This window comes from Accipiter gentilis, chromosome Z (genome assembly GCF_929443795.1).
Source record: "Accipiter gentilis chromosome Z, bAccGen1.1, whole genome shotgun sequence".
NCBI classification, from domain to species: Eukaryota; Metazoa; Chordata; class Aves; order Accipitriformes; family Accipitridae; genus Astur; species Astur gentilis.
In genome coordinates, this window is record NC_064919.1 from 53,103,892 (window position 1) to 53,116,673 (window position 12,782).

A 12,782-nucleotide genomic window follows, 5' to 3' on the forward strand; every position below is an offset into this window, starting at 1 on the left:
GACTGCGGAGTTACAAAACTGTCTGGAAACTGGTTCTGTTGTAGAAATGAAGATCCTACGGAAAGCCTCTCTTCCATAGTCTCAGCCCATAGTACGAGTGTTGTAGATCAGTGTCTTATACCTCACCCATCCTTTCCCCATAGTCACGCTTTTTTCCTGTTCTCTGTGTTTACAGGGAAAAAGAGATCTAGTCCATACCCCCACATGCAATGGATATGCTATTGCCCTTTCAGCTGGGTATGGACAGTTTTAGCCAGAGGGAACAGGGTGTACGTCCCCTGATTTTAGAAGGCAGCTTCTGAGCTTGTCAGCCAAGTTTTGTTTAAACTCCCTGAAGTCCTGTGAGATGAATCCTTATACAGAATAATTTTAATGTGAATGCAGTGCAAGGTGTGTTATCCTTCCAGGTGGGCTGAGAAATTTTAGACCTCTCAGTGAAGCCTCTTTCTCTCTATGTAGAATCCAGCCACTGACTTCCAAACCGGTGGCTGTGCTTCCCACAGGCAGGTGCAGGCACAAAGAGTGCAGGGCAGCACGGCTGTTGACAGAGGCTGGGTTTGGTGTGCATTTTTTTCACCTAGCACTGATTTTTTTTTTTTTTTGGGGGGGGGGCAGTGGTATGGGGCTGAATTACAGAAGACAAAAGTGGACAAAAATAATTAGATGTACCCATACTTGAATAGAAATTTGGGCGAAAGCATCAGGACTAAAAGCATCTCAAAGTGTACGTGCTTGCTAAATATATAACTGTCTTCATAGATTCCCATGCTTTGCAATATCTTAGTATGTGGGCATTCCAGGGAGGGGAGTTACTGTTAAGTTTATGGTTCTTCAGATCTTTCCTTAAAACCATGCTCTATTTAGTACCTACAAAATAAAACTGTGACTAGGCAGGTAAATGTGGTATAGCAACAGTATTTAAATCTGGCTAGTATAATTTCACCAGTATTTTATGTGGTCTCATTTGTTTCCTGAATCAATGTGCAGCCTTATTCATGTTCTGTTGATATTTTTGAGATAAGGCTTTTTTCCCCATGCCCAATCTAGTATGAACTCCAAATCACGGCTAGTGATCCTAGATACTATTGGACTTAGTTCTCTGAAGTTATGTTGTTATCACTGGGGAGAATCTTGATGGTTAATACCTTACTTGGTAAACATCTTGTCATAAATTTGGATTTTAAAGGAATAGCTTAGATAGACAAAACAATTAGAAAATTTAAGACAATAATTAAGAGTCACAGGATATAGTCTAAAAGTTGCTTGAAGTTAAATGACTGACAGTGAATGTGGATGAAAGGAGAGTTCGCTTTTGATGCTAGGATTTCTGTAATAATCAAGGCAAGCAGTTGTTTCCATTTTCTACCGGGATATTGGAACAAAAGTACGGTCACTGATAAACGTCCTGTAGTAGTTTAAGGGTCTTGCTTGCATGTTGTTTTTCATGAGGCTTTATAGGTGAATTGTGGTCTGCTGCAAATGGTTTCTGCTCTCATCGCAATAAAGAGTTCAGCAACACTGGTCAGTATTTTTGCATTAATACACTGTGTCCACTTATGTCTGTCTGACTTTGACTTCCTTGGATTTGTAAAACATGAGTATCTCAAGTTGTGTAAACTTAATTCTTTTCAAACCTGCTCGTATCTTGAAAACGATGCATCAAAAAGATGTGAAATAGTACAATAATCAACCAGAAAAAACATGAAGATTATGTAATTCAAGAAAAATCATTTGAGATGGCTTTATTCTGTCAAATCTTGTGCCAGTTTTTTTCTGCAGTTTTGTGGGAAAGTGAATCAGTTTTTGTCATGCCATCTAGTGGCAGTTTTACTTATGTTCATGTGTTTTAAATTCTTGGATTGACGCATTTTCTGGAAAAGGTGCATTGAAAATCTGTGGATTGCAGCATTAGCCAGCATTATGTACTGAGAGACGTGGTTGGTGAACTGTTTCTCTTGGTACCAACTTAAATGTTTGTTAATATATTTCTTTTTCTGAGTAGAATATCTGAAAAAAAGCCATGTTGCCCTTTTTGTGGCTTTAACTGCAGTTTCTGTTTCCCGAAGATTTCAGCTGAATGTGTGTGGCTTTTACAGCAAGCACATACCGGAGCAGGACCTTTCCCACTTGCTGTGGGATGAACGTGGGTCAGGTGAAGGAAACGAATGAAGGATTGGGTTAACCTCAGTCTCTGTCAAGTCTCTCCGGCCATGTAAATAAAGGAAATTGTATTCATATGCTCACACTGCTAAGTGTGGAGGTGACAAGTATGGCTGATTTACTTGCACACGACTTGAGGCTTGAACAAACTTGTGTGCAGCCTGTCATTGGTGCTAAGTAAAACTATTTAGCTTGAATTAAGTAATCTGCTTTGCTGTAGACTGAAATGAACAAGGAGATCTGGAAATTGGTTATGGTATTTCAGCTGTATCAGATGGAAGTTGCAGTGTTGGGACGAGCAGTCAAAGATGCAAACTTTACCAGCCTTTAACCAAATGTGCAAGAATGTTTCCATGTTTTTGGGCTGCTTCTGCACTCTAAGGAATGCATAAACTTTATCAATCATTTGGGTTTTTTTATTTGACATAATCTATACTATATGCATACCTATACCTATATATCTGTATATTATATACAGCTTGAAGTCTTCAAGATGCGCTGTATTTTATGTAACACTTCACTCTTAATTGTTTTCTCCTGTTGAACAGGCTTAATTTACAAGTAAGTTTTAACAGACTACTTGGAAAAAAGTAAGTATGTTCTGAGTACTTCTGAAAACTTGTATATCTTGGCAGGAACATGATGAATCCCAGAACTCCATCTGAGAGGAGCTGTTCTGGGTACTTCAGCTGCAGTCTCTTTCCCGTACACTTTAGGTTGATACAACTTTTTTTGTTGTAATAGGCATGGAGTACAGTAGAAAATGGCTATACTTCTCTTTCAGTGCATTCGACTGTCTTCTATGTAGAGGGAATCTGTGGGAGTCCGAAGAGCCAGCTACAAACTTGTGTGAGACAGTTAAGGGGTTTGCGTGCAGTGGGAATGGGAAGGCACTGGGAACTTAACAAAAACTATGCTTGTTGGTTTTGGCTCCCTTAAGGAATCTCTTTGAGAGGCCGTGATTATTCCCTGTGCTTTGGTATGCAGGGAAAAAAATAGCAAGGTTGTACTTCATCTTCTAAATGTTTTGACATGCATTTGACCAGTGTGAATGGCAGAGAAGGAAATTCAGTAGGAGCCAGGCAGAGGGAGGCCCTTATCTAGACAGAGTTCTTTTCTTAGAGCTGAGAGCTCAGGTTAGAGCTGCTGCTCTCAGGTTTGAAAGAGCAGGCAAGAGGTTCATGTCACAGATGTTTTTACATTGTGGTGTAAACTTCTAATTGCTGCTGTTCTTTATAAGTACCAGACATTTAATAGTACCTTGACTTTTGCTTGTCAGTTTTGTTCTCTTAGGAAAAACAGAGGTGTGCTCAGAAAACTCTCAGTGCGTTTTGTTTATTTATTTTGCTGAATTTCTCCTCTTGTCTCTAGGAGTGGCTCAAGGAGGCAAACAGTCTTCAGAGAAGCACTTTATTAGAAGACTGCTGACTTCTGTTAGTGTCAAGGGTGAGACAGGCGTAACAGGGTTTCTGTTCAGGGTGTTTGTTCCTGTTGGGTTTTTTTCAGCTTTTCAAAACTGTTCAGCTCTCCTCAGATGAGGCTTCAATTTATTGGCTAAGTTGAGTACTGTGTTCTTCACAGTAAGTCTTGCTCTGCCTAGTACAGTATTGTTGGCTGGTAAATTTAGCTTGAAAGAGAGTATTTGGGCAGTCTGTTAACACTTCTTTAAATACATGCCTGTTACTCTTGGGCAGGGGCAGCTGCAGGCAATAAAGAACATGGAATTGATGTAGTAGTATATTCCATCTGTGAAGGATGGTAAAAGTCCTGCCCTTTTGCAACAGTTTGTTTTTAATTCTGAATGGAAATTTTTCCTCAGTTAAAAATACAAGTAAAGTAGCATTTTTCTGGAGGGTGGACCACAGTCACATAGTGTATTGCTGCATTTGTCCTGTGACAGAGAAACAGTAGTTAATGAGTCATTACAATGTTTGATTATTTATCAGCTGCATTTTCTGGTGAGTTTGCTGAGAAATGCAAAATTCATGAAGTGTAGGTCTGTCTTCTGAAGTATTACTGAATGTTAGCTTCAATCTCATGTTATGCTTAAGGTAAGTACCCCTAAAACACTAATCCTCCACCTCATTGCTAGTGAGTCTAACAATATTCCAAGTATGTCCATTGTCTTACTTGAGTGGACAGCCTTGAAATAAGTTGCAGTTGGTGTTTTAGCAAGGCACTTCAGTTGTTTCTTTTATTAGTGTTGGTTTTGGTTTGAAAACTTTTTTTGGCAGGTTTCATGCAAGCACTGTAGTGCTTGTGTCATTGGTGGTTGCATACCCTGAGAATGTTGTGTGAGATTTGTATTATCTTACTCCTTTGCACACCAAGTCAGTGTTATTCCTGGGATATGTTAAAAACTGGAACAATCTGTCCCATCCTGCTTCCATTTTTTTCTGATGAAAAGAGCAGAAAGGACAATCATAAGTAGGAAATAGTTTTTGTTCAAGGCATGACTGAGTGAGGTAGAAGTCTTTGGCTTGGAAAAGAGGTGATTTGGATGATACAGCAAAGGTTTTCAAAATTGTGTCAAGGAAAGAGCAAGTAGGAATTGGTTCTTCACTGTCTTTCAATTAAATAGCTAGGGACTGTTAAAGGTAGTATGAGCCAGATTCAAGTAGGCATGATTATTTTGCACAAAATGGGCGGCAGACTTGTGAAATCCCTTACTAAGGTTATGACCTCATGAATAAAAAGAAGTCTACATGGGATTAAGGGGAGACTGGTCCTTTACTTGGAACAGAGATCTACTGGAAGTCACCAGATGGACAAACCACATCAAGGCCTGGAATTCCCCGAGCTGCTGAAGGCTGGAAAGTGTGGAGTGAAGAGAATGATGTAGGAGGGAGGGGCTGTTTGCCCTGCTTCTGCTGCACACTTCCACAGACCAGTTTTGGAAACTGGATGTAGAAACAGATGATCCATGAGCTGAACCGTTCTGACTGTTTTTACGTTTGTACATCTCTTCCTTTATTTTACTTTGGAATTTGAACCTAGGTGGAAAGAGGTTTGAATCTAGATGGAAAGAGACATCCTCCAGATGTCTGGACCAAGCTGTTGACATAACTGCCACTAATGCATGAGCTGGCTGTATATGCACACTATCTATAATGCATCCTGGATCTAGTATATATACTCTGGCCAACCTGCATATCAGCTGTATGCTTAGAATGCTTAATTTTTTTTTCTTTAATGTGTAGATATACTGGTCAGCTAGTGCATCCTGGATACAACAGATGTGCTGCACAAACTCCTGAGGCATAAGTCTGTATTGCCTTCTGTGACTTATGTGGTGGAAGTTTGGGAGTCTGAAAAGGAGGAGGTCTTTGGTTTAACTTTACTGTAGTCTGATGCAGTAGGCCCATAGGAAATGTACCTGTTTGACTAGTGGTTTGCACTGAAAGCGTAACAAAAAGCCAGTAGACTCTGAATATTCTGATTATTACTGTATGTTGTAGAATTAAGTGTTGTCTGGTAATGGTAGCTTTGCTATGTTACAGAAAGAGTTCCAAAACACATGCACATTTGATTGAAACAGTTCTTTTTCTTTTGCAGGAAAACTTTGAAGATGCCTTTGAAAACATCCCAGTGTAAGTAGAATGTTTTAAAAATTTGTATATTTTTATTAAAACTATTTATAAATCAGTGAAATACTGCATGCTCACCATTCCAAGGAAGCATAACTTTATATGCACTGACTACATGCACATTTTCTAGAACAGTTAAGGTCCCCAAAAGTTGGGAAATGGAAGTGTAATTAGGTTGATATATGTGATGATGTATTTTTAAACAAATATGAAAGTTGTAAAGAATTTTAGTAACTTTTAGCTACATACTGATGGCTTTAGACATTTCTGCATGGTGAAAAAAAATAGCTCAGCATTAGCGGAAAAAACTTTGGATTGCACTTTATGCAGTACCATCTAAGCAAGATTTTCAAATGGAAATTGCTATACCTCATAATGTACTGCTGGGCAGATGTTTTTCCCTAATGACGTGAGATACAGTCACTTCTCTGGCATTAGATTTCATGCTGAAGCAACACCTTACTTAAACTGTGATGCAAACAGATAATGCTGTTCATAAGTGGTTTTAGTTTTTCTGTAGGATCTTACTGCATTTTTGTGCCACGAAGCACATGAGAAGGAGACTTCTCATGATATCCTCTGATTGCTAAAACACTCCTAGACTCAGGAGCAGTAGCTTTGGACTCAACTTAATTGCTAGAATTTCCATGGTCTTGGCAAATTATACCTTAGAGATTTGCCAGACCCTCTATAAGTATCTTACCTAGGGCAGTAAGGTCTGTTCTCTATGTAAAACTGTAGTTGAAAAATTAAATTTATCACTTCCTGAGACTCAGAAGGAAGGAAATAGGAATCTGATATATTAATGTTGAGAACTTCTCATGTTAATGATTACTTTTTCTTCGTTTGACTCCCTAGCAGTTGCTGTATGATCAGATAACTTCCCTCGGGAGGGGGGAAGAAGGTGACTCTGTAATATTTACTTTATGAGAACGTTTATCCAAAACTCATTCCTTCCATGAGAAGGTTGGTTTTTTTTGTTTTATTGATATCTGAGCTTGGCACAGATCAATTTTGACACGCAGAACTTTGATTTGTTCTTCCTGAGTCTCTCTTCTGTGCCCATAGCTGTCAGACAGAGACACTTTTTATAACATTGTAGAAGTTAGAGTTATGTTAGTTTATTCTGGCTGGTATTGCTTCTGTCTGTAGTAACCATTACGTAGAAGAGTAAATGTGGGATGATGGAGAGAATATTAGTGGGGCAGAAATAAATGTTGTGACTTAATGTCTCTAGTTGAACAGTTGTCACTGTGGTTGCTGTCACTGTCCACTGGCCAAAAATACTACAGCTGTGCTGTTATATTGTTGACTGATCCTGGTATATGTGTATTCTAAAATTAACTTTCCATTTGTTCGGGTTTCACAGCCTTTAGCTCAGCCTGTTTCAGCAGTGTGGGACCACCCACAGTTCTTGTTCAGGTGGTCCTCCACAGGTCTGGGAGAAAGCACAGTGTGAGCAACTGCATTCCCTGAGCACTTATCTCTGCGCATGTCTGCATCACCTACGTACCTCTCCTTTCACTCACCTGCACCTGTGTCCTCCTTATTCCTGATGGTCAACAGGTAGCTTGATTTTCCAGCAGGTCAACAAAACAGAAAATTGTGCGTTACACTGTAGCTTTTCCCTCAGTAGGTACCCTTCAGGTATTTCTGCCCTATCTAAATTATCTTAATTGTCTCTTGAGTCCACTGCTTCTCTGACAAATTTGGCTGATTGAAAATGGCAAATGGGTTAAAATACTAAAAGCACGGGGACACACGAGTGGACAGTCAGCATAATTGTGTATGTTGTTTCCTTTGAAAATTAGGTTCATAGAGAAGCAGTTCAGTTAGTGAATATTTGAGCTATGAGAGTAGGATAATCTCAGCAGGAATACTTGCTGCTGCTGACTTGCTCTGTGTTTAGACAATTAGCTACTCTGCAGTTACAGAAATTATATAGAAATGTGTGTATTGTTTTGTATCTGGGCAGGATTCTTCACTCGATTAGCCTCTCTCTCAAATTCTTTAGAAGGTATAGCTATTTTTAAAAAGTGCCTAAGGAACTGAAAAAACCCTTAGGACTTTTTGTGGAAGTCTTCAATCTTACCTTCCCTGAAACTCTTCGGTTGTAGTTTACCAATGACGCTGGTAGTTTGCCTGAGGGGAAGCCTTTCCCAAGTCTAGTGCCACACCAGTTATACTTGACCTTTCCCTGTCTAGAATTAATGGTAGCTTTTTCTATTAATAATACAGTAGTAGAAATTTGGAAGCATTACTACACTGAAACAATGAATTACCAGACGTTCAACCTTTTGGGAAGCTATATCTATTTTGTTGATTTTGCTGTTGATAATGTTCATCTTTAAATTTTCCTATCAATGTTTCAATCTCTTTTATTTTGGGTAAGAAAGTGGCATTGTTACAGCTCTGTGATTATATGCCTGGCAGTGGTTTGAGTGGCTTATTGCAGTTTGGTTATACCCAACTGAATTTAACTAAAATAGACCTTTTTTTACAAAGAGTTGTGTCCACAAGGACTGTGGATGTTTACTTAACGGGATCGGAGGTTCAAATTCTGTCAGATCAACCTCTTGGTTTAGAGAGTTTGGAAAGAATGTGTAGGAACAATGTTTTCATAGTATTTCATACACCACTTTGTAATTCTTCATGTAAAATACCTATAGAGTAATATTGCACTCTCTGTATATTGCTCCAGTAAATGCTAGCAAATGGTTTTGCTAATATAACTTGGTTTTAACTGGCTTTATTCCCTAAATATTATTGCTTAACTGTAGATACCAGGTTGTCCAGGTTAGATGTTAAAAGGGCAATGAGTTATCTTAATAGGGTAAAATCCTTCCCTAAATCTCTAGTGCTGGCTGTCGTATCTGAGGACAGGTCCAGGAGGAAATCAGTCTTTGCTCTGATTGTCTAAATGGATTAAATTCTTTATCTAGACTCTTTTGTGATCTTCTGCTCATGGTGGCTACTGTAGGTGTACGCAGCAACTCCAAAACAGTTTTTGTAATGAGCCCTAAATACTCTTTCGGTAGAAATGTGGAGGGACCATTAAATGGTGTTCTACCTGTAAATGCCGTTGTTTACTCACTGGTGCTAAAGCCAAAGAAAGGCTATTGCAGTAGGTTAGTCTGCCATTTTGGTTAAAGCAAGCAGTAGCATTTTACCTAGTATCTTCTCTGCCAAAAAGAGTTACTAAGTTTTCAAAGTGCTGGCTTGGTGATAACTTTAGATATAGCATTTTCAACCTTAAAAAGAAGATAGGTGGGATATATGTGAAAGTAAATTTGCCATTACATGGTTGTGTTAACTCAGAACTGGTTTCAGATTGGCATATTCTGTTGTAAAAGGGACTGAGTAATTAGAGACAAATGGTTCTTTCTGTTTTGGAAATTCATTCAAGCCTCTGCCAAGAAGTTTTGTGGTGGTAAGCTACTTCTTGCCGAATATTTACCCATGTTTCCACTGGAGTGTCTGCTTGCTTTAAGTTTTGGGCAAATCTGTTTCACAAGCTAACTTAATGCCTTACCTGCCAAGCATCTGCAGGTTCAAAACCATACATGGATGGAACAGATCTATGTGTGTTTTGTTCTTTTATTTAATTCTTGCTAAAAATGCTTCATCAGTACCTGAATCTTATTGTGGAAAAACTATGAACTTTAATTTCAGTCTTACTGAACAAGATAATTCTCAACTTCTATGACTTTTTTTTCTCCTATATATTTCTGCTACCTTAATTTCCCCCCAGATTATCTGGAAATTCTTTTTGTGGAATGTAGAGATCCATGTTTTCTGTTGCCAGAGTGTAACTTTGTAAATGATCTCTTCTTTGGTTTTACAAGAAGATTAAAAGAGGTTTGAGTTCTCAACAGTTTTTAACCATCACCATATGCCTAACATGTACTGACCTTGTCACTGCTGTTTTGATTTCTGTGTGTATGTTATCCTCTGAAGTTCTTGTTAGGAACTTGTATGAAATTTTAATTGTATTTGGATTTCTTTCCATCTCATTTTACTTTTCCTTAAAATGTTGTCAGTATGTGACAGGAATAAGTTACCATCAAGTTATCATGCTTTTGCATGTTACTGGTCAGCATGCAGTCTTTTTCTTTGAGGTAAAGGCAAGATGGTGTTTTCAATTACCACCCCATTATCAGAGGTTTATGCAAATGAATAACAACATTTAGAGTAACTGTAGCTGCCTGTGTGTGTTTATAGAAGATGCTTTGTAGTTGTTTCTTCCCAAAAATTTAGTAGTCTGCCTAACTGCTGCAAACAGTTCATACACAGAGGAAGTATTCATGTTGAGCTATTTGTATAGAAGTTTCTGACACCAGACCCTGAGTTATGGCATCAGTGGAAAGATCGTGAGATCTCATTTAAACACATTTAAAAAACAAAATAATGAAAAGGTGGAAGCTAGAATTCTGTAGAAATGCAGGCAGATTATTTTTGATGAATAATGGAATTCTTAGGATTTTCTGTCTTTATCAATTTCAGCAGAAAGAGACATATTTCACTGGTGTATTATCATTCCTCTTTTGCATTTCCTTTTCTTCCCCAAAGCTGGATACTGTTAATCCTTGATCCTACCAAAGCAGCTCTGTATGGTATTACTGGGGTGATAGGTTAAGGGCCAGAAGTGTTTAAGGAAGTTAGAGCAGGTTATCCTTGTAATCTCAGAAGTGTAGTTAAGATTTCAGTTATACCTGCACATGTGTGTTTGTCACTGAATGAAATTGAACAGCTGAGGAAATGGCCCTAAATTAAAATTTGAACTCAGGGAGCCAAAAACCTTTAAGAACAGTGCTTGTCTCCAGAAGTTTGAACTCAAAGTCTGACATTGTCTTAAGCTGGTGAGAAACAGCTGTGACAATTTAAATGATTGTCATGGTTTAACTGCAGCCAGCAACTAAGCACCACGCAGCCGCTCACTCACTGTCCCCCACCCAGTGGGATGGGGGAGAAAATTGGGAAAAGAAGTAAAACTCGTGGGTTGAGATAAGAATGGTTTAATAGAACAGAAAAGAAGAAACTAATAATGATAACACTAATAAAATGACACCAGTAATAATAAAAGGATTGGAATGTACAAATGATGCGCAGGGCAATCGCTCACCACCCACCGACCGACACCCAGCCAGTCCCCGAGCGGCGATTCTCTGCCCCCACTTCCCAGTTCCTATACTGGATGGGACGTCCCATGGTATGGAATACACCGTTGGCCAGTTTGGGTCAGGTGCCCTGGCTGTGTCCTGTGCCAACTTCTTGTGCCCCTCCAGCTTTCTCGCTGGCTGGGCATGAGAAGCTGAAAAATCCTTGACTTTAGTTGAAACACTACTGAGCAACAACTGAAAACATCAGTGTGTTAGCAACATCTATCTCATACTGAACTCAAAACATAGCACTGTACCAGCTACTAGGAAGACAGTTAACTCTATCCCAGCTGAAACCAGGACAATGATCAAACTTTTATTTTCTTATGTTTTGTTCTTAAGGTCAAGGGAAAATAAAAAGTCCAGTAAAGGCGATTTTAGTATCCAGTAAATAATATTTTCATAGCTACATAAATGACACACAGTAGCTACTTTATATTGTCAGTCTCAAGATTTGGAACAACAGTAGTGAGAGACAAGCCTAATCTCACTAATCCTTCTCTACCCCAAACTGCTCTTGGATTATAAATTGTTTGAGTTTGAGAGGTTTTGAGTGGGCAATAATTATATCATTCCTAACTCTTCCATATTTATTGCAACTACACCTTTTGCCTTTGGTGTAAAATTTCTCTGTGTGTTTGTATTTGAGTAGAAGTCTTGCACACTGTGCAAATTTTCATACTGGTATCTCCTGTTGACTTTGAAATATATAATTTCACCTGTGTCCATAGCTTTTTATAGAAAGTAAGGAGGGAAAAAACCAGGAGTTGGGGTGGGAAACCAGACAGAACATCTCAGGGATGTTCTACAGAGAACTGCTTGAAACTCTGCATCATTTCCATGCCATGCTACTCTCTTGGAAGAACTGCCGCACAGGATACCAAAAGCCTGTTTTTCTGTGATCCAGTGTTTGCCAAAAGAAGTTTGTCTGAATTGAGCCTAAATATTTGGGTTGCTGCTTGTGGCTTTCTCTTTTGTGAGAAATAAATTAACACCATGGCAGTAAACTCGCATAACGTTTTTGGGGTGGCGCTTCCTGGAGACTTCTGGAGTCTGTTAATGGTCATGTTGGAATCTCGGTGTTGTGCTGGAATGCATGATCTACTGATCATGCCTGTGTTCTCTTTCTTTTTAAATTTCTTTCAGGCAGTTAATGCTTATTCCGTGCTTTAATAAAGACTGCATAAATGCTGTTTGCAGTCAGGCAACTCAAGAATTGCCTTCTGAATAACTTCGGACGCTTTGAAAGTGATGTAGACTCTTAATGTTCTGGATTCGTGGTACAATCTTTAAGTTATTAGTGCTTTAGATAAGACAATGAAAAGATGAGCTCTAACTCATAGATGAAAAAAATAAAAACTTGTATGCTACCACTTGCTCAGATATTGAGAAGGAGGATTGTTGTTAGGGAAAAACGTTTGAAAACCGGATTTGCCACATTCTTTATTTTAAACTATTGAACAAACAAAAACCTTTCTGGTCTTTAATGATGTTGGGTTTTGGTTGTTTATTGGGGGTTCACCCCCCCACACCCCTGCCAGATGATTGAAAACTGTCTCAGAGCATTTGGGGAAACAATCTGAGTGGAAGGTGTCTTGACTGTGTATTAGTGTGTTTTTCTTTAAGACAATACAGGGAAAATCTTTTGAAGGTGTGTTGGTATTTGCAGACAGAGAGCTTGCTTTTGTCAGTTTTGTGGAAATGTGCTCCTGTCTCTTTCTCAGCTTTTCCTGGGAAATACTTTCTCAACCCTCAAGTGTGGACTGTCTGCAACTTGCACTGATTTAAAGACAATGTTGTATGTTTTGTGTGTGAACCGAGTCAATTTCTGTGTGACTGCTTAACCTTGATTCAAAACTGGTTTACCTTTCATGTG

The 12,782-nt window shown here is 38.8% G+C and overlaps 1 protein-coding gene across 3 annotated transcripts in view; it reads left to right on the forward strand.

Annotated features, from left to right (window-relative positions):
- Nucleotides 1-12,782, forward strand: part of TTC39B (tetratricopeptide repeat domain 39B) — a 74,149-nt gene that overhangs the window by 19,948 nt on the left and 41,419 nt on the right. For all 3 annotated transcript variants that reach the window (XM_049794714.1, XM_049794715.1, XM_049794717.1), the window contains exon 2: nucleotides 5,716-5,750. In XM_049794714.1, the coding sequence (XP_049650671.1) occupies nucleotides 5,716-5,750 (35 nt within the window). The remainder of the gene's footprint in view (nucleotides 1-5,715; nucleotides 5,751-12,782) is intronic.